Here is a 23,674-nt window from a genome sequence, read left to right on the forward strand (position 1 = left end):
TTCAGATGTACTGTAATTATTTTCTGTATGAAAATTGAATTTGGTGTTCAAAAAGTCTTTTTTCAAACTTGAGTCTTGAAAAAGAGGGTCGTCTTATAATCAGGGTCGTCTTATATTCGGGCCAATACGGTATTCCTGTACGATTAAGTTTTTTGACAAATCGTCCTCAAACCTGTTAGGCTTGACAAGTACAATCCAAAAAATACATTGTGCCAAGTTTGGTGTTAATGGAGACTTCAGGTAAAGGGGTACTGAAATGTATTAAATGTACAGAAATTGCCAAAAACAGTGGATTTAACATCAAAATATAAAGAAATGTTAAAAGGGGCAAATTTAGCAAAGCATTCAAGGAATCGATCCTGAAAGTTCAGCTCTTAAGGACAAATGGTTGATTACATATATAATACATATACAGGAGTTAGCCAGTGGGAGGAACATCTTCCTAGCTCACATCAGGAATATACAGTGACTGCTGGGTATTTCCTTCTTGGAGACTCTACTTATCCTTTGCAGGACTGGCTCTTGAAACCATTCCATGACCCTGGACGACTGACAGCAGAACAGTCTTTAAGCACAAAGTCAACCGAGCACCAGTGGTCGTGTCACGGCTCAAAAGACAGAAAACCCAAATGCACAACATCAAACGGAGTATCAGAGTCCCAGGCCAGGGGGGCCGTCCTCGGGGCCGGGCCGACCGCCGAGACAGTTCCGGAGGCCGCCCTCGGGGCGTAGCAGGTGGGTCAGGAGGTCTCGGGACGTAGCAGGCGGGTCCGGAGGTCTGGGGGCGTAGCAGGCGGGTCAGGAGGTCTCGGGGCGTAGCAGGCGGGTCAGGAGGTCTCGGGGCGTAGCAGGCGGGTCAGGAGGTCTGGGGGCGTAGCAGGCGGGTCAGGAGGTCTGGGGACGTAGCAGGCGGGTCAGGAGGTCTGGGGACGTAGCAGGCGGGTCAGGAGGACTGGGGGCGTAGCAGGCGGGTCAGGAGGTCGGTCTGGGGGCGTAGCAGGCGGGTCAGGAGGTTGGTCTGGGGGTGTAGCGGGCGGGTCAGGAGATCTGGGGACGTAGCAGGCGGGTCAGGAGGTCTGGGGGCGTAGCAGGCGGGTCAGGAGGTCCGGGGGCGTAGCAGGCGGGTCAGGAGGTCCGGGGGCGTAGCAGGCGGGTCAGGAGGTCCGGGGGCGTAGCAGGCAGGATACGGGGAGCCGGCTTGGGGGGAACCCGGGTCCTCGGCGCTGGCTGAGGAGGCGTCCAGGACCACCGCTGGAGCAGGAACAGGGGGCGATGCATCCAGGACCACCACTAGAGCCGGAACAGGGGGCGATGCATCAAGGACCACCGCTAGAATCGGAACAGGGGGCGATGCGTCCAGGACCACCGTTGGAGCAGGAACAGGGGGGCGATGCGTCCAGGACCACCGCTAGAGCCGGAACAGGGGGCGATGCGTCCAGGACCACTGCTGGAGCAGGAATAGGGGGCGATGAGAATCGCCCCCCGCTAGAATCGGAACAGGGGGCGATGCGTCCAGGACCACCACCGGAGCAGGGACAGGGGGCGATGCGTCCAGGACCCTAGGACGCCACTTGGTCACCGTAAAAGAGCTCCCACAGATCCACGTTCTTTCCTGGTGGGTCCATGCTGGCTGGGTTCATACTTTTGGCCAAATTGTACTGTCACGGCTCAAAAGACAGAGAACCCAAATGAACAACATCAAACGGAGTATCAGAGTCCAAGAGGCTTTAATCAGGTCAGAGGTAGGCAGGAGTCAAAAACCGGGAAGACAGGCAGATCAGGCAGACAAATCCAAAGGGGCAGGCAAAAATCAAAAAACCGGGAATCAGGCAAAGTCACAGGCAGGGGGCATCATATGTTAGTCTTTCAAGTTTTAGGTATGACGTTGTCTGATTATTTAGCTTTTTTTGCTGTGCTGAGGTGTTTTTTGCAATTCCACACTTCATACTGATCAAATCTTTAGAGTTTATCACTCGTGTGAGTACGTTGATGCTTCTTTAGCTGACTTGATGTGTTAAAGGCTGCCTCAAACTGTTCACATCTGAACGGTTTTTCTCCAGTGTGAACACGTTGGTGAGCCCTTAGATTACTTGATGTGGTAAAAGCTGCCTCACACTGTTCACATCTGAACGGTTTATCTCCAGTGTGAATACGTTGGTGAGTCCTTAGATTACTTTGTTGGGTAAAAGCTGCTCCACACTGATCACATCTGAATGGTTTATCTCCAGTGTGAATACGTTGGTGAATCTTTAGCTTTCCTGACTCAGTAAAAGCTGCTCCACACTGATCACATCTGAACGGTTTATCTCCAGTGTGAATACGTTGGTGAGTCCTTAGATGACTTTGTTGGGTAAAAGCTGCTCCACACTGATCACATCTGAATGGTTTATCTCCAGTGTGAATACGTTGGTGAATCTTTAGCTTTCCTGACTCAGTAAAAGCTGCTCCACACTGATCACATCTGAACGGTTTATCTCCAGTGTGAATACGTTGGTGAGTCCTTAGATGAATTTGTTGGGTAAAAGATGCTCCACACTGATCACATCTGAATGGTTTATCTCCGGTGTGAATACGTTGGTGAGTCCTTAGATTGCCTTGTTGGGCAAAAGATGCTCCACACTGATCACATCTGAACGGTTTATCTCCAGTGTGAATACGTTGGTGTCTCTTTAGCTTTCCTGACTCAGTAAAAGCTGCTCCACACTGTTCACATCTGAACGGTTTATCTCCAGTGTGAATACGTTGGTGAATCTTTAGCTTTCCTGACTCAGTAAAAGCTGCTCCACACTGTTCACATCTGAACGGTTTATCTCCAGTGTGAATACGTTGGTGAATCATTAGACTACCTGATGTGGTAAAAGCTGCTCCACACTGATCACATCTGAATGGTTTATCTCCAGTGTGAATACGTTGGTGAATCTTTAGTTGACTTGAAGTGGTAAAAGCTGCTCCACACTGATCACAAGTGAATAGTTTATCTCCAGTGTGAATACGTTGGTGAATCTTCAGGTGACTTGAAGTGGAAAAAGCTGCTCCACACTGATCACAAGTGAACGGTTTTTCTCCAGTGTGAATACGTTGGTGAGTCCTTAGATTACCTCGTTGGGTAAAAGCTGCTCCACACTGATCACAACTGAACGGTTTATCTCCAGTGTGAATCATCTTATGTTTTCTCAGACCTGATGAAGTGGTGAAGACTTTCTTGCAGTGATCACAACGATAACTTATGGGTCTCTCTTTGCCTTTATGTTTCTGTAAGTACAAAGAAGAAGAATTAAATCATCTTGTTGGCTGACTCTGAAAAGGTTTTCAGTTTCTATTGACAGCCAGAAACCTTCAGATGAAACATCTCAGTACGTCAAATCAAAAGTGTAAATGGTTAAAGCATCTAACACGAAAACCATCAAAATAGTTAATTAATAGGGATGGGTATTGATAAGATCTTCCAACCATTTTTCATTCAAGCAATGTTGAGAGCATGCATGCTGAGCTGTCTTGGATGATGGTGGAGGATCGACTAGCATGCAGCATTATTATTTTCTTGAAAAATATCTGTATATTACTCAAACCTGGCTTCTTGCTTATGCAACTTCTACCAACACATAATAGACACAGCTATGATACCAGACTGGTCGTAGCTAATCACTTTTCTCTGTCTATGCCCAGATTATTGTGCAAATTGTAAGTATATTATAAATGTAATAGTAATTAAAGCTGCAAGCAGCAATGAACGGGCCCTCGCACTCATGGCCACCGCCCCCCATAAGCATATCAGAAATTACACCACTCTCTATGTCAAACCATTCAAAAGTTATGGCAGAAAATAGGGATAACCAATCAGAAGAAGGGGCGGGGCTAATTCAGGCCAATGAAGGTCAATGACTCAATACAGAGTCCTATGACACCACCCACAACTCTCTATGTCAAACCATTCAAAAGTTATGGCAGAGAAAAGTTTTCAAGGGGGCGCTGTTGAGCCATTAAGCCACACCCATTAATGCAAACCATGAAATATCAAATTTTTCGCCAGGCCTGGCTTGCATGCAAAATTTGGTGACTTTTGGGGAACTATCAAATATGTACCAATCAGATGAAGGGTGGGCGCGCTTTTTGGCGTCTAGCGTCGCCACAGTAACGCTTTTGAAAGAGAAAAGGGGAAATATTTAGCAAATCAATTAAAAATAAATAGGGAGAAAGCAACCATATCATCTATCAAGGACCAATTAGGGGACATTACACATGATCCCTGTTTAATAAACTCAGTTTTTAGAGACTTTTACTATAAACTATATTCATCGCAAATCGAGCCATCCGACCAATCCATCAACGAGTTTCTTGGGAAGATTAATCTGCCGAAATTACATCATGAGCAGGTTACGAACTTAGACTCACCGCTTTCAATAGGAGAACTCCATGAAGCTCTTCAACATATGCCCAATAATAAAGCTCCGGGCCCAGATGGTTTCCCAGCTGAATTCTATAAGGAATTCTGGAGCATATTAGCACCAACATTTTATAAAATGATCTTAAATGTTAGGGAGAATAAAAGCTTACCCTTATATATGAATTCTGCTAATATTAGTCTTTTATTAAAACCGGATAAGGATCCCTTGCTCCCATCGAGCTACCGGCTTATTTCATGGATAAATGTAGATCTTAAAATAATCAGCAAGGCTCTTACCGAACGTCTGAAAAGAGTCACTCCTTCTATTATACATCCGGATCAAACAGGTTTCATTAAAGGTAGACATTCGTCTACTAATATTCGTAGATTATTAAATATTAGAGATTATTCAAGTATCAATAAACAGGATACTACTGCTATATCCTTAGACGCTGAAAAAGCATTCGATCGGGTAAACTTTAAGTTTCTATTGGCAACTTTACATAAATTTGGATTTAGCGAATCTTTCATTGACTGGATAAAAATATTATACAGCTCTCCCAAGGCACGTGTAAGGACAAATGATCAAATCTCTACAAGTTTTAACTTGGAAAGAGGCACTAGACAGGGTTGCCCTCTCTCTCCCTCACTATTTGCAATATTTATTGAACCTTTAGCAGCAGCCATTAGACAAAATCAAAATATTAAAAAGGTATACAATGCAAAATATTAGAGCACAAAATAAGTCTTTATGTGGGTGACGTACTCCTCTTCCTCCGGAACTCACGTATTTCACTATCAATTCAATTCAATTTTATTTATATAGCGTCTAATGCAACAAAAGTTGTCTCTAGATGCTTTCCAGAGACCCATACCCAGAACATGACCCCCGAGCAGTTATTACATAAACAATGGCAGGTAAAAAGTCCCCTAGTGGGAGAAAAACCTTAAGCCAAACAGTGGCAAGGAAAAACTCCCCTTTAGGAGGGAAGAAACCTTGAGCAGGACCAGGCTCGTAAGGGGGGACCCTCCTGCCGAGGGCCAGACTGGTGGGTCAGGGACGGCAACAGCACAGCAGGCAGGTGGAAGCAGCAGCGGGATGACCGGGGGGGGTCGGGACCGCAGGCCAGCACGTAGCTCCCGAAGCTCCGGCCCAATCATCAAGTCGCAGGTTGGGGTGCAGGGTCGGGGAAAGGTTGAAAAGGGGCAGGGCCAGGGAGAGGAGTCTTGAGGGACGAACCTTCTTCCCCGCCCAAAAGGGGCCGTTACCCTGCCCCCCTCACTCCCACACTGCAGGTTCCGGTGTCCGGCAAAGGATGCTGCAACATGGACAAAATAGAGAAAAGGGAGGAGAAGGGGGGGCCAGCACAAGAAACTACAGGAGCGACTCTAACACACTAGAGTTTACACTACCTAGAGATTTACCAACACCAGCTAGAGGTTTACTAAACACTAACTATAGGCTTTACTAAACAGAAATGTTTTAAGTTTAGTTTTAAAGGTGGAGGTGGTGTCAGCCTCCTTAACCCAGATAAGAAGTTGGTTCCATAGTAATGGTTCCTGATAGCAGAACGCCCGCCCTCCAAATCTACATTTAGATAGTCTAGGAACTACGAGTAAACCTGCACTCTGAGAACAGAGAGCTCTGACAGGAACATAAGGCCCTATCAGGTCTTGCAAATAATGCAGAGCTAAGCCGTTTTGGGCTTTATACGCAAGTAATAAAATTTTAAATTGGATTCTGAATTTTACGGGTAACCAATGGAGCAACGCTAACACTGGAGAGACGTGGTCTCTCCTTCTAATTCCTGTCAGTACTCGTGCTGCTGCATTTTGGATCAGCTGGAGCCTATTCAGCAAATTACTTGGACATCCTGCTAACAACACATTACAGTAATCTAGTCTAGAAGATACAAACGTATGAACTAGTTTTTCTGCATCACTCTGCGAGAGGATTTTCCTAATCTTTGCAATATTACGGAGATGGAAAAATGCTATTTTACAAACCTGATTGACATATGGTTTAAACGACAAATCCTGACCGAAAACAACACCAAGGTTTGTCACAGTTGCACTGGAAGACATCGCAACACCATCTAATCCCTTCCTAACATGCTCTGGACCAAGAATGATAACAAATCTGTTTTATCTGAATTTAGAAGCAAGAAATTTCTGGACATCCAGTCCGTGATGTCCCTAAGACATGCCTGAAGTTTAACTAACGGTTCTGTTTCATCCGGCTTCATAGACAAATAGAGCTGCGTATCATCAGCATAACAATGAAAGTGTATGCCGTGATTCTGGATTATACTTCCCAACGGCTGCATGTATAAACTGAACAAGATTGGCCCTAGCACTGAACCCTGCGGAACACCATAACAGACCGTTGACAGTTCTGAAGAAACCTCATGTACATGAACAAACTGGAACATCTCAGATAGATAAGATTTAAACCAACGTAGAGCTGTCCCTTTAATCCCAACAACATGCTCTAACCTGTGCAGTAAAATGCTGATCTACAGTGTCAAAAGCAGCACTGAGGTCCAGTAGAACCAGTATGGACACTAGTCCCTTATCTGAGGTCCAGTAGAACCAGTATGGACACTAATCCCAGTGTTTCCTCTACATTCATTCAGCAGTGGCGGCCCGCCACTGCTGAATCATAGCCGCCACGCCTGAAATGTTTTTTTATTATAATTTTTTTTTTTTTTTTGTGTCGCAAATGCACCATCGCAACTCTCCACCTTCACAGCACAGCCTGTGTGATGATGAGCGCAACGGTGGGGGTAGGGGAGGGAGGGAGTGGGGTGTTTGGGGGAAAATGACTATCGTGCATATTCGAGTATAAATTTTCACGCGTTTTGCTTTTAGCCGCGGGCATTAAATTACAGGCTTTTCTCACTCTCTCCTTCCCTGAGACATAAAACAAGCGCACCCTATTACACATGTCAGTCACGTGATGTCGTGTGTGCGTCATCATTGGCCCCCGACCAGCTGCTAGTGTCTGCGCTGCTGTCCGGGACCGCCGCTCACTTCCACCCCGCTTTAACTTTAACTTAACTTTCCCAAACTCGCCTGTTTGCGCCATGAGCTCATCTGCGCGGTTGTTACGCGTCTCTTTTCAAAGCAAACCGGCTAAGTAAAGACAGGAGGGGATGTTTTCTCCTCGCGCTGCGCGCACGGCTCCCTGGAGAGCCGAGGAGCCGCTCAGCGCGACACGCGCAGCCGAGCAGAGCCTACGGCGTAAGCGCGCATCGCCGTATACTCTACGCCATAGGGTAAGGTGTAGGATCTGCGTCGATTTAACGCGGAACCATAATTCAGGCTTTTCTCTTCCAGAACTGAGAAACATCCCCTAGTGTTGCTTAAATGTGGCCACATTAAATCAAGGATGAAGGGGCCCCTGCTGCTCAGAGCAGCTCATCCTAGTAAAACCAGGTAAGACCGGGTAAAACCAGGTAAAACCAGGACCAGAAGATGTTCTTAGCAGATGTTCTTCAGACGGGGAGTCAGAGATGCAACGTGCACTTTCTGTTTTGAAATGACACTTTTTATGTTTGTGCCACTCACTGCTTAGTAACTGTTTAATAAATACAGTTTTGGTAAATTTGACTTATTCCCCCTTTTTACATGAAAGTTTAAAATTAGCATATATAATGCAGTATGAACAAGAATGTTTTAATGTAGACATATAGAATCATCATACTGCATTCAATGGGCATCAATGGCCCATTGAATGGGTTTATACGATCGTAGCCATGATCGTATACACTGGTCTTAAATAGTGATGCACCGATTGTTCGGTAACCGAAATTGTTCGGCCGAAAATGGCAAAAAAACACTTTCGGTGTTCGGTGGAATAAGTGGGAAAAAAAACGAACAATTAATAACGGCGTTGTAATATAAATAGACTGGCCGCTCCGTAACTGTTGCGCACCACATAAATAGTTGGCCAACCAAAAACTAACCACATAACGCTCCCGTAATGGTTGCGCAACACATAAATCGTTGGCCAACCAAAAACTAACCACATAAGAATTCTACCTAACATTCACCAGCAGGTGGAACCAAACCAACATAAATCAATCTATTACAGGTGCGTTTAGATGAGGAAATCAAACAGCGAAGAGCGTGGAGTGAAATGGTGCAAACATGTCAGCAGTGTGGAAGTATTTTAGAGTGGCAAAGAATAATACAAGAATGGCTGTTTGCAATGAATGTTCTGCTCAAATATCTAGAGGGGGCACATCTGCAAAGTCTTTCAGCACTACAAGTTTGATTTATCATTTGAAATGATAAAAAACCCTGAGCGCTTTAATGCATTTTTATTGTTTTAAGGCCTATGTTACAATGTTCAGTCAGTTAAGCCTAACGTAAGCTCAAAGATGGCCAAAAAATGTATTTTGCTAATTTTTTATTTTAAGTTATTGTTCTTTGCTGGTATAATGTCTGCTGGAATATTTAAGAAATGCTGGGAAATTAAAAAAATTTCAGTTTTTTATGTTCAACAAATGTTTTCTACCTTGTCATTTTGTAAAAGATTTTTTTCTTTTAAAAGCATGCCTAAATCAAATTTATTTGATTTATGCAATGGTGAAAAAATTGGCAAAATAAATGAAAAACTGCGAAGAACCATGTTCGGTATTGTTCGGTATTCGGCCAAGTGTTTATTATTATTTTCGGTTTCGGTTTCGGCCACAAATTTTCATTTCGGTGCATCACTAGTCTTAAATATAGTAGTAATAATAATAATAATAATAATAATAACATATTCATTGTCATTTATTGAAATAGCACAAACATAAAATAAAAACAAAACAATAAAATATAGACAACTGAGGAGTCAAGTTCAACATTATTAAACAAAAGTCCAGAATGCTACAAGTGGTACCCACCGAAAAAACTAGGGATGCACCGAAATGAAGATTGGAGGTCGAAACTGAAGCGGAATAAAATCTAAAGACCTGGCTGAATACTGAGTACCGAATAGCCTACGGAATTCGGTTGTTCACAGTTTTTCATTTATTTTGCCATTTTTTTCACAATTGCACAGATAAAATTGCAATGACATTATTAACAACAAAAACAGTAAACTAATGAGTTGAGCCACTGTCAAGCAGCTGGCGATGCGGTTGCTTAAATTGACCAAAAGGTGGCTCTCTAACATCACAGTTTGTGTACTGTGAGTGACTCTGACGCTGGTTAGTAATTAAGGAGTTAAAACTCACTCGCCACTTACAGGACTCAGTAGCCAGCAGAAACGGCAGTAGGCATTTGTAACATTTATTAACTGTAGTACCGCTATTATGAGAGGTTATTTCTCACAGTATTAGCCTAAAGGGACTTAAGGCTGATTTATGGTCCTGCGTTACACCAACGCAGAGCCTACGGCGTAGGGTACGCGGCAGTACGCACCGTACGGCGCGGGTCGCCGCGTACCCTACGCCGTAGGCTCTGCGTTGATTTAACGCAGAACCATAATTCAGGCTTCACTCACAGCCGCAACGTGTTGCCTCCAGTCATTTCAATGAGAAGCACACCGCAAAACACTGCAATGCATATTCAGCGCCGCACAGAGGCTCCCAAATGGAAATGATTTTTGATTTCTGAATGAATGGATAGATACGTCGCTTATTTTTTGCATATTATTTTTTTCTTTTCTGGCCGGGCGGGGGCTTGGCCAGGCGCCCTGCCAAGCCTGTACAGTTGTAGGAAACGCTGTATTATAATTATTATTACAACTCACTCGCCATTGCATCTTCTTTTATTCATTAGTGTAACTAATGAAGTGTATGAAAATACACTGTCACGTGTCGCAGGTGGTGCTAATTGAACGCTTGAAGAGAAGACTGGATTATCGGTAGAACATTTTGGGCTGAACGATGCAACGCAGTAACTGATTAAACTGATTAAATTTTGTAGTGGTTAACCTGAGTACCGGTAAGTAAGGACGTACCGTTTTTATGGTGAGTAAAGAATCATCATGGTGAGCTCTGCTTGTTGCCTCCGACACATTCACTCCGCTGAGCGCGCCCACACGCACGCACACAAACACTGCATGTCGGGGCCGCGGAGTTATGAAGTCGGCAGTGATCAGAGTAATTTGTGGTTCAGTTTGACATTATTGTCAGTCTATGAGAAAAACATTTAATTTATTAAAATCGAAAAAATAATATTTATAGGCTATAAAAATAAGCGTCATTAAAGTAGCCGGCTGGACCTAATCGAGTAGGCAGCCGGCAGCCGGCGCTTGTGGAAAGCCCTGCATATGTATCAAAATTTCTGTGGAAAAATAAAACACCACGTATTAGTTTAAAGACATTGTAAAAATCCAAAGAATATGGAGGTTTAGAGTTACCTAATTTTCAGTATTACTTCATAGCCAATAAATTGCAGTATATCGTAAAATGGTCAAAAGATCATCCTTTAGATAGTCAATGGCTGGACAAAGGGCAAGTGTTTTGCAAAGAACTAGAAACAGGGGTGATAGTAAAAAAAAATCCTGAGCCTGAACTTTTTTTCCCTGGGAGGTAAGCGAGCCCCTAAGCCAAGATATATGCCCCGATCAACACAATTGTCATTTTTTGTCCTCTTAAAGTGTAAGTCTGGTGTAAATTGACCCATGGTCCTGTTGTTCAAGCTCACCACATGCAGCCCATAGAAAACAGAATGAAACACATTTATTTTGGTGATTTCGGTTAACAGCCTGGAGCCTGGTGACGCGAGGCTAGAATCAATCTGATTGGCCAAAACCCAAGACCACCCCCTACACTATTGCCAATTGGCTTAAGTATGGCTACTGGTGTGGTTTTGAGTGAAAGCGTCTCTCGGATCTACGCGAACGTAGTGCTGGGCGGTATGACCAAAAATGTATATCACAGTATTTTTCAAAATTATATCGGTTTCACGGTATATCACGTTTTTTTTTTTTTTTCATGCACAACTGGGTGTTAACCACATTTTCTAATGATTTGGAAAGGAATTGCTGCAGTAAATTGGCTTAGAATGGCATATTTTACTGTCATGAGGAGGAAATATTGTAGAAAAACATTAATGTCCACACTAGTATAAATACAGGTTTGCATGGCCTCACAAAATGATGCCGTTTACAATGAGGTGGCAGCACTTATGATTCTAATGTAGGGCTGAACGATTTTTGAAAATAATCTAATTGCTTATTTTTTTCCTCAATATTACGATTGCGATTTAATATGTGATTATTTTTTTTCAAGGTCCTGTTCTCATGTATTTTTCAACTACACAAGCAATAAAGCAGTCTGTTTCAAGTACATTTTCACTTGAAATAAGTAGAAAAATTTGCCAGTGGAACAAGATTTTGTTGCTTGTAATGAGAAGATAAATCTTGTTCCACTGGCAGATTTTCCTACTTATTTCAAGTGAAAATTTACTTGAAACAGGTGAAAATTGTCAAATAAGTTATTTTTCTGGTGATGACTCTAAATGTTGAAATAGCAGTAAAACCACATTCATTGATGAAATGACATAAGGGATGGAAAGGGGGGATGGTAGTTTTACAGGGGGGATGATTTGGACCGTTTTTATTTCAGGGGGGATGATTTGGACCGGTTTTATTTCAGGGGGGAGGGTGCCATCACATCACCCCTCATCCCCCCTCAACTCGAGTACTGCTCACACGGAACTCAGAACTTCTTCATAAATAACTCAAAAATCCCAGAGAGAAAAAAAACACCTGCCAGCTAACAAACAAACCAATAAAGCTGTCAGTTAACAAAACGTACCAGGAATGAACAACTCGCAGCTGTTTTAACCTCTCATCCTCATCAGCTGATGGGCTGCAGGTGTGGTTTAAGGCTGATTTATGGTTCCGCGTACACCAACGCAGTCCCTACGCCATGGGTTACACGAACTACGGCGTACCCTACGGCGAAAACTCTGCGTCGATTTAACGCGGAACCATAAATCAGGCTTCACAGCGCCCGGCTCGTACTCCTCGCCGCGCGCAGCTCTCGCCGACTCCGCGCTCATATATTTAATACATTTATAAAGCCCATATATTTATAAAGCCTCACTTGGCCGAGCCCTCACGCTGAGGCCATGGTAGATTTAGGTTACACGCGGACACGCAGCACTGTTGACTTTTCCCTGCCGGCTCTGCTCACTGCTCACTCGCTAAACAGTCCCCACACAAACAGTGTCCAGCGGCGCAGCGTTCCGCCGCGCGGCGCTCCCAACGTTGTGTACGCTACTCAGCGGTATTACGGTATATGAAAAATTCATATCATAAGAAAAATAAACGGCAAACCTGAATTTGACCTCGGTATGCCGGAAATCCGGCGTGACGCCGGAGCGCTATCACCCCTGTAGAAATCTCAGAGTTACCATTTATTAGTCAAAGCATCAAAGTTTCAAAAGCATTAATATTAGCAATATTAGCAACTTTATCAGCTTGGTGGGAATTTCTTAAAGTAGCTAAACTTTCACTTTTTCCATGTGACCGTACATCCATATGGAACAACCCAGACATCCTGAAAAATTATAAAAAGATGGTAAATTTTGTTCAATGGAGAGATCAAGGAATACGGTATTTACAGCACGAAATTGTAGGAGGACAGTTTGTACCTTTCAATTACACTTATTGTTCAATATGGAGTTAGCATATGGGGCCGGGTCCGGGGATCGGGCCTCCCCTGGCAGAGGGGTGCACGGGTGGGCGCGGCGACAGGGCGGCACCATTCCCAGGTGTCTATGTCTTATGTTGTCAGTATGAATGGGGGGATGTTGGGCCGTTTCCCCCTGTTGGGCCCACGCGGTGCCCGTCAAGGGGGGGGCTCGCAGGCGGTGGGTTGCCTCCCTCCTACTTCTCCCCTCTGTGGGGTTGCTGGTGGCCTGGGTTCCAGGTTCTTCCTCGTCGGCCTCTGGTCTCGCGGGTGGCGGGGTGGTTTCCCCCCCTCCCCCACTATAGATACACTTCAGGGGGAGCTTTATTTTGTGTCTCACACACACACACACACACACACACACACACACACACACACACACACACACACACACACACACACACACACACACACACACACACACACACACACACACACACACACACACACACACACACACACACACACACACACACACACACACACACACACACACACACGCTCTGTAGTTTTTGGGGTTAGGTAGCGGTAGCGGTAGCTTAGCTCAGACTGCGATCAGATTTCAAGATTTGGGTCGATTGCTGTTCGTGTTTTGGTCGGCTCCTTGTCGGTTTCGTGTTTTGTTTGTGGTTTTTTTTGTTGCAGATTTCCAGTGCTTGACGCGTGTCTCCGCATGTTCCTGCTTCCTGGATTGGCAGTGGATGTCATCACCCCCCCCCCCCAAAAAGAAAAAAAAAAAATCACTGGGTTTGTATGTGTATGCATATGTATGCGTATATGTATATATATTAAATATATAGTAGTAATGCACGTATATATGCCTTTGGTTTCTACCGTCATGGTATCAATCATTAATATGTGTGCAGACAAGGTTAAAAAAAAAATGTGGTTTTACTGCTATTTCAACATTTAGTCATCACGAGAAAAATAACACCAGAAAAGTAACTTATTTGACAATTTTCACCCGTTTCAAGTAATTTGGATAAACTGAGCCCAGGCTGGGGATCAGAATTCTGATACAGCCTGTGTGTCCTCTTCTAATATAATACATCCATGGTCCTCTTATCCTTCGCCGTTTGTTTACTTTCGTCACTTCCGTTTCTCTTCTCGTGCACTGATTCGCTACCTGAACAGCCAATCACAGAGTGAGCTGTTTGACCGACGGCCGACGTCGATTCAACATGTCGAATCGGCTGAAAAGGTCCCGACGGGCGCCCGAACTGTGGCGACGTGCGGGACACACCGGGGAAACTAGCCCGACCGACGCGGCCCGACGCGGCCCTACGGCCGATTTTCGGCTTGGTGTGTCAGCGCCTTAACAGGTTTTTTTTTTTTTTACCTTGTCTGCACACATATTAATGATTGATGGAAATACCTGTCAATACCTGCACCAGTGCCCCATCGGAGAGGCTCTTTAGGGGGCGTTGGAACATGCCACCGGGCATCCCTCAAGCCAGATGCCGTAGACCGGCTTGTGTTCCTTGCAAAAAACTTGCAAATGTGAATAGCAAATGTAATGACTGACATTACACACCTCTACCTCCTTCATGGGTTGATTATTACTTAGCATGCAAAGACCCAGTTTAGTTTAATTAGAAAATGTCTTGTTTTATTTAATTGGAAATATAACTTACTTTAGTTAGTTAGTTAGTTAGTTAGTTTAGTTACTAACTACTAACTAACTTACTGTATGTTTGCAAGTGCTGATTTGCTGATTTTTTTTTTTTTGCCAGAGATAAAACTTTATATTTCATTATATTTTTAAAACTTTTTTTCAACTTATTTTACAGAGTTTTGCACTTTATTCATTCATTTTTGGTTTAATAAGAGCAAAGTTTGCACTTAAAGCCCAATGGGGCAATTGTTCAATAAAAAAACAGCATATTTGAAATAATTTCTTTGCCTTTTGTCAATTCACAAAATAATCGTAATCGTAATCGAAAATCGGATTTTGAGAAAAAAAAAAAAAAAAAAAAAAAAAAATCGAGATTTTATTTTTGGGCAAAATCGAACAGCCCTAGTGTGCAGTCAGATGCTGTATTGCAGACATTCAATAGGTGCATTATGTTGAAGCTGAAGATTTGTGGGGGAACAAAACTGAGAGACAAACTTAACTTTTTCTCATATGTAAATGAATAACTTGGTCATTGTCACCTATAATGTCCGTGGATTGAATCATCCCATCAAAAGAAAAAAGATACATAACCAGCTAAAAAAAATGCATTGCTCAATTGCCTTATTACAGGAAACTCACCTATCAGAAGGAGAACATAGAAAATTAAAGAGGGAATGGGTAAATCAAGTATATAGTACTTCATCAGGAAAAAAGAAGGGGGTAGCTATCTTAATTAATAAGACACTGGCCTTTTCTTTAGAAAAGGTTATTGAGGATAAAATGGGGAGGTTTGTCATGATAGTAGGTAGGCTACAGTAGGGGAGATGGAGATATCCATTTTGAATGTGTATGCTCCAAACGAATGCAATCAAAATTTTTTCAGGGAAATAGCAAACATTATTGCTAGCAACGCAAAGGGCATGCTAATAGTCGGGGGCGATTTTAATTCCATACAAGTTGGAAGATTAGATAGAATACCTGCGGAGGGCGGACCCCAAACTAAAAAAAAACTAAGATACTTAACAATGTAAATTCAGAATCAGGACTCGTTGACCCTTGGAGATTTAAAAATCCAAAGGGATTTCAGTTTTTTTTCAAATGTTCATAACAGCTATTCCAGAATTGATTTATTTTGTGTATCCCGACAACATTTATATAAAATAACAGATTGCCACATGGAACCAATAACATTGAGCAACCATGCACCTGTTGTTTTAAATGTGGATCTAGGTAGAGAAAACTTTTTTAGGTATTGGAGACTAGGGATGGGCGGTATGGACTAAAAAATGTATCACGATGATTTCTGGCATTTATCCCGATAACGATAAAAATGACGATAGAGAAAATACCAATTCAACTCCATCTTTTTAACTATAAATCTATCACCACATTCATTCTTTGGAGCCAAATCACTGCTCTAAAAGATACTAAATACTACTAAACTACACCAATTACATTGAATAAATAAAAACGAATTAAATTAGTAACACCTTTACTGCAAAACTGTAATAACTCAAATGAAACAAGTTTGAAATGTAAGAACAGATTCCACATTTATTCAAACTGTATGGCTTAAACAGTGGGATAACAGTGCAAACAGCAAAAGAACCATTGTCCTTCAAGTTTTCTTAGCTTATAAAATCCCAAAGTAGAAAAAAAATACAACCTGATAAATAAAGAAACAGGACAAACAGAGTCGGCGGCAGAACAGATATAATTGGGGGGCACAAAATAACCAGCGGGGGGGCACAAACTGCCGTTCAAGAACGCAATATGATGTAAATGCTTAATATGAGTTTGCCATCAACGATCACAGCAAACCAGTTTACAATTACACAACATACTGCAAAATCTCTTTTTAATACACACACACACACACACACACACACACACACACACACACACACACACACACACACACACACACACACACACACACACACACACACACACACACACACACACACACACACACACACACACACACACACACACACACGTATTGTGCACCCAAACTGCAAAAAAACAACGACGTACAGGCCACGTCTCTCCCTCCCTCCCTCGCCCTCTCCATCTCCCTCTCATACAACGCATACACATAAAAATGTGAATGGTGAATCTCCAAATTTAATTTGACGAAATTAGACAGACCCAAACATTCCACATTTGCGTAATAATCAACGCCAAGGCTGGTGCCATGAAGTCAATTAAATGCATGTCTCACCTTAAGAGTTGCACATCTTAATTTTCCTATTTCACCATAGATCACAATTTAAGGAAGCCTTCTTTATATTTTAGCGTTATTTCCGCGTAGATAAGAGTGAGTTTGATGCTCCTTAACAAGTTTGGTCCGCGGATCAACATCAACACAGCTCCCCCAACCTCTCGCTCCCTGATTGGCTGATTTATGGTTCCGCGTCACACCAACGCAGAACCGACGGCTTAGGGTACGCGGCGACGCACACCGCACCGTGACCCTACGCCGTCGGCTACGCCGTCGATTTAACGCGGAACCATAATTCAGGCGAATCTGCAGTCTGTCTGCGCTGATACTGACACACCGGGTCGGAGCGGATTTGGTCATGATGTTTAACCTGTTTTGTGATTAATAAGCACGGGTTTTAGTTTAATGTAATTTACGAAGGATGATTTCACGTTCAATAAGATAAGTAATCAATAAAATACAAAGTTTGGCACAAAGGCTTGGCCTGCTTGTGGGCGAGTGGAGGGGGCACAATAACTCATTTGGGGGGGCATGGCCCGCGGATGACCCCCCATGACGCCGACCCTGAGGACAAATATATAAAAGTTCACTGAAAATGAAATCCAATCGGTGATGACCTCTTCTAATATAATATAAATAAAATTTGCAAATCCACTTGTGGTTGGAACATGCCACAAATTAGATACTATTGCAATTTTTTTCGTAATAAAATAAATTGGCATCGATTTAACGCAGAACCATAAATCAGGCTTTACACAAAAACGTCATCAACAGGAACTTATTGTTTTTACCGCAAGATGACACATTTTTACCGTGGGGAATTTTTTTGGCGGTTTATCGTGAACGGTAAAATATTGTAATAATTATTTGTTCATTTATATTTTACAGATAATGTAAAGCTGCCACCACCTTTATTAAACCGGTGTGGTCCGGTATAAGAGCCAAGAGGATGTTTAACACACACACAAATACATGGGGATAGGATATAAAAATAATCTTTATTAGAAAATATAGCTTTGTTTAAAAACTGCAATATAACCAGGGGTTAATTTGTGCCGGATCCTGCCGGAACAAGATCCGGCACCTCTCGATTTTGGCCTCCCTGCGTTCCGGGACTTATTTGGGCAGATCCGGCACCTCTCGTATATATATAAAACAATAATAATATAAAAAAGTTTTTTTTTAATGTATAAAAAATAATAATATGCATAAATTCATTTACAGAACAAATCCCAAGCATTTCATTTTGTTTATAAAGATTTAACGTCATTTGAAAGAGTCGGAGATTTGTTGATGCAATGAAAAGATGGGCCAGCAAACCACGCCCCTGACCAAAAAAACTTTGGAAATTTGCTGGATCTGGGGAGCCAGCAGCGAGCAACGCAAACATGTCAAAAAGACAGTTGAATTTACTGTCTTTTTTCAAAAAGAAGGAAGAGTTGCATGATTCTTCAAAACGAATCAGAAAAGCAACAAGCGGCGATGAGGGCAGCTGCAGCACAATCAGTGTGGTCCTTGCGCCGCGGACACATACACATGAATGGATTTGTGTCGGTTGCTGTGGATTATGTTCTCACTACAAATAAAAAAACGGGCTGAAGCCCCCCCAAATTTGATCTCAGCCCCCCCAAAATTAAGAGGACATTTTTCCCTTTCCAACGATACCAATATTGTGTTTGTACAATTTAAAACGCCGTTATTTTGGGGTTGATGCAGCTGCTTCTCTGCCTGCAGTCACTGCACTGTGCAGCAATGTCCCGCCCACAGCACCATCTGATTGGTTACACACAGAGACAGGCACGGGAAACAGCCAATCAGCGGTGAAGGCTGTGCATGCTCTGTGCTCACACACAAACAGGGGAGCGGAGAATATTAGTTATTAATTATTTAGTTATTAATATTAGTTTAGCCGGGTAGAGAAGCTCCGGAGCTATGTTTCCAAGGTAAGTTAAGGCAGCAGACACCCTATTATTGTTATTCTCTTAATGGACAAATTAAGCACTGAATATAACCCCTGCAACAGGCTGAGAACTAGAGGCCAACAGCTATGGCACACCAATGGCCACCCTACAACCCTGCCACACGAAATGCAAGTCCACAAACCCAGACGAGGCCGGCACACAGTAAAAGAGTCACTGCACACTGTAGAACCCAATAGCTGACACAGCAAACTAATAAAACTCAGTGCTAAAACTGCACAGCAAACCACAGGGACCACTCCAAACTATAAGCATGTCAAAACCACTCCACACCATTAGGGGGAGGCAGGGGGCCCGGGGGCCTTCAGCGTCGCCTCTAAATGAGCCCCTGACAAAGGATCAATTACCCTGGAATATGCGTTAAAACATTATGCTCCAGTTCATATAGGGAAATGAACGGGCATCAAATCACTCAAATACATAGACATGAAAGGAAACAATATGAAGGACACAACATATAACGGACAATGTATATAGTATTTAAGTTTAACTTATCTCCCCGGTCTGGCGACGACACCCCCCCACGGGGTGTCAGCGTGGAGTTGCCCGTGAAGCGTCACAGACCAGACTCACTGGGCCGGGTTAGTGACAACCGGCAGCAGTTTGTGGCATGGGCACCTACTACTCCCCGGTCCCTCGCTATCTAAAGGAGCAGGGGCGAAAATCCCGTGGGGGACAGGGGGGCCATGTCCCCCCCATTAGTAAAGCTGTCCCCCCCCTAGAATAATTTGAGACAGAATTAATAATTTTGGAGCAATGCAGTAGTATTTATTAGTGATGCACCAAAATGAAAATTTGTGGCCAAAACCGAAACAAAAAATGATAAACAGTAAAATCTCATTACACTTAAAACAAGTCATCACAAGAAAATAACTTATTTGACAATTTTCACCTTTTTCAAGTACATTTTCACTTGAAATAAGTAGAAAAATCTGCCAGTGGGACAAGATTTATCTTCTCATTACAAGCAAAATAATATTGTTCCACTGGCAGATTTTTCTACTTATTTCAAGTGAAAATCTACTTGAAACAGGTGAAAATTGTTGTTTTTTCCAGTGATGAGTCTTGTTTTAAGTGTAATGAGATTTTTTTAACTAAAAATGAGACATTTTAACTAGAAAACAAATATTCTTGTTAAGATTGTGGGGTTTTGTATCAGTGTATTATGTCAGATGTGCTGTATTATGGCCACCTTCCACCTAATACCATTGTTTTTTATTGCTCTAAGAAAGGTCTTCTGCCTGTTTGCGAGGTAAAGAGATGAAAATGTCAAGAAGCTGTGTCAAAGGAAGGCTAAAACTTTTATTCCTTGTCCCCCCCTGGATTTATTCTCCAAAACTGTACTGTTTATTGTCCCCCCCAACTATGAAACGGCATTTTCGCCCCTGTAAAGGAGGCGTCCAGCCTCCCCTCCTCGCTCAGAAAAGGCTCTCTCCCCTATTTAGCTGTCTTCGCGGCAGGTGTTCTGTCAAATTATCCTACCCGGCGAGATGTCCTACTTTGCGTCACTGCGCATGCGCGTGCATGCGCACGAGTCAACAGCGTCGACTTCACTAAAACAACACCGAATCATCCTACCGGTCAGCTGATTAAGAATAAAACTGTGAAAACGGTAAGAATTTAGTGTTTCCTGCAACCAAATTCCAACTTTCTTGTAGTTTTTCATGTTTGCGTGCGAATTTAGTGTTTCCTACAACCAAATTCCAACTTTCTTGTAGTTTTTCATGTTTGCATGCATGTCGGCTAGCCTTTGCATGGCCATTGTTAATTGAATATAAACTACTGTGTTGCAACGACCTATAAGAGATGTAAATATGAGTAAATAGTAGGGTGGGGTGTAGTGCAAAAAGAATAATAGTAATAACAATGGTAATAATAATAATAACTATTATTATAATGCATGTATTGCTGTCATATGTTATAATATGTGCATGATATACAATATGCTATAATATAATAAATAATATAATAAGTCTGTCTGTCTGTCTCTGTCAGAAACCTCTTCTCTTCTAGCTCCTGAACCATTGTCAACCAGGTAGTTCCTCGACCTATTATTATTTATTAATCCTATTTTTGCATAACCTAAATATTATAGGTTTACTTATTTTTTGGGATGGTAATCTGTACTACTCAAAATTAATGATTTACAATAAGAACTTGTATGGCTAAATGCTTAACTGTTTCTTATTCAGTGTTTCCCAGGAACTACCTTAAAAGGATGGAGAGAGGGGCTGAGGCATGGCAGGTGGAGACTGTGCACCACAATAACCAACAGGATGCCAGTAGCTGCAGAGTTTTGGTTATGAAGGTATTAAATCATTGTGATCTGTTTATTCATTTGGATAGCTGACTAGATAGATTATTAGATTTACAATGACTACTACAACTACTATTTTTTTTACTGTACACATAATAAAGTGTACTTTTAATTACACATTTCATAATGGATGCTTGATATCTGTAGGTGCGCATGCTACAAATGTAGAAATGTAAGAACAACAGAGATGCCTACACTGCTGTCAATACACGCATAAAAAAAGGGTTCTCTATTCTTTTCAAGGCGATGCAGAAGAATACTGCATAGTGTGCGCCCTGCAGGAGTGCGATCCACAGCACAGCATGATTGGAATGGTAAACATTTTTATAAAAGACTTATAATTGTTTTATGTGAAATGACTTTATGGATGTTAATTTTTTTTAATTATATTGTTTCTGTTATGTTTTCTCACTAGGTGCAGTGTGGGACTTGTCATTGGTGGGCCCATTTGGAATGCGCCAAGTACACCGATGAAGAAAATTACACCTGTCCAAAATGCCTTTGATTAAATAAATGCAGAATAAAACAGGAATGTTTAACGGCCAGCAGTGTCTTTGTGGGTCTGTGCCTGCCCCAATCACAATTCCAGCTTCCTTTACCAAGGTTGCTAATCTTCTACTGCATCTTCATTTTACCCCCAACTACTACCCCTCCCCTCATATCCACTGATATCCACTTTTTATGCACAGGTTGATTTGTCACATGGAGACTACTGCTGCATTCAGATGAATCTGAAAATCTGATGAATATGAAACTTTGTATAAACCTTTTTTCTTTATGACACTTCTGGGGAATGTGCATTTACTTCTTTTCAAAAAGAAATTAGTGATAAAATATAGATATATGGTATTTATAGTTTGAAAATGTATTGAAACACAACAAGGTGAGATACAGGCAGTTCTATCCGCATGCGTGTATGTGACAGCATGATTTGACGGGGTATTTTCATCTGCCAAATCGTGCTACATGATATCTATGTGCTTCTACATAGATAAATGCAGGTAGGATGATTTGACAGATGAAAATAACCTGTGAGATCACGCTTCTACATAGATAAATACAGGTAGGATGATTTGACAGATGAAAATACCCTGTGAGATCACGCTTCCACATAGATAAATGCAGGTAGGATGATTTGACAGATGAAAATACCTTGTGAGATCACGCTTCCACATAGATAAATGCATGTAGGATGATTTGACAGATGAAAATACCTTGTGAGATCACGCTTCCACATAGATAAATGCATGTAGGATGATTTGACAGATGAAAATACCTTGTGAGATCACGCTTCCACATAGATACATGCAGGTAGGATGATTTGACAGATGAAAATACCTTGTGAGATCACGCTTCCACATAGATAAATGTTGATGTCTATGTAGAAGCGTGATCTGACGGGGTATTTTCATCTGTCAAATCATCCTACCTGTATTTATCTATGTGGAAGCGTGATTTGACGGGTTTTTTTCTTCCGCCGAAGCGTCTTACACATAGATCTATCTGGACGTACATTCTGACCCCCTGTTGTTAAATCGTCTATTTGCATGAAAAAGGTTTTGAAAAAAAAGAAACTGAGATAAAAGAATCGGGGATCGTAGTATTTTCTGCCGAGGTAGGACACCTCGGCAAGGTAGGACATCTCGCCGAGGTAGGACATCTCGGCAGAGAAGTATGTCATTTTCATCCTACGTGTAGGACGATTCGCGGAGGTAGGACAACTCGGCAGAACACCGGCAACAATAAAAGCTGCGATCCGCACCCTCCCAGCCCGGACCGGTGCAGCAGCTTCGGACAGAAACTGAAGTATTCCCCACTCTCCGTCCAGCCATTCACAGACCTCTTTTATTCCTCTCCTAGCTGACACAGGTGCAAGTGATTCACAATCAGGTACTGGAACTCCTCCCCGCAGCATCCACACCGGCAGCAGAGACCCTCCTGACATTTCATTACAATATCACCCAGTACTATTGGAGACTGAATGTTTCCTTACTGACTGATACAGGCGTAGTACAAGAGCTGAAACGTGACCTACAAGAATATTTGGAGATAAATGATAACGGGGAGGTAACACCATCAATCCTGTGGGGGAAGCTAAAACAGTAATAAGGGGGGAAATGATTCAAATTGCATCAAGACTAAAGAAAATGCGACTGGAAGAACAACTTAAGTTAGAAAGCAAAATAAAGCAGCTGGAATTGGAACATAAAACCACTGGAGCAAATACTATCATATATCACATAATATATCTAACTACTGGTCCGTGTTTCCTCCACATTCACACATTCAGACAGAAACACGTTTAAAACACGTTTCTGACCTGCAGAACCTGCAGAACCTGGACCTGAAACTGACCTGCAGACCAGCAGAGGAAGATCCCGCTTTGGTTCTGATACTGGACTCCTGGTTCTGGTCCTGGTTCTGGTCCTGGTTCTGGTTCATCTCCTGGTTCTGGTTCTGGTCCTGCAGATCTTCCATCTAAAAGTTCGTCTGCAAAACCTCCACTGTGAGGACGG

The 23,674-nt window shown here is 42.5% G+C and overlaps 1 protein-coding gene across 1 annotated transcript; it reads right to left on the reverse strand.

The window, feature by feature from the left end:
• Positions 1-426: 426 nt before the first annotated feature.
• LOC133442071 (zinc finger protein OZF-like) lies at positions 427-23,636 on the reverse strand. The gene is made up of 2 exons (XM_061719981.1): positions 23,514-23,636; positions 427-3,252 (listed from the first exon to the last, which is right to left on the reverse strand). The coding sequence occupies exons 1-2, from the start codon at positions 23,634-23,636 to the stop codon at positions 1,960-1,962; spliced, it is 1,416 nt and encodes a 471-aa protein (XP_061575965.1). The 3' UTR covers positions 427-1,959.
• Positions 23,637-23,674: the final 38 nt, after the last annotated feature.

This window comes from Cololabis saira, chromosome 4 (assembly GCF_033807715.1).
Source record: "Cololabis saira isolate AMF1-May2022 chromosome 4, fColSai1.1, whole genome shotgun sequence".
NCBI lineage: Eukaryota > Metazoa > Chordata > Actinopteri > Beloniformes > Belonidae > Cololabis > Cololabis saira.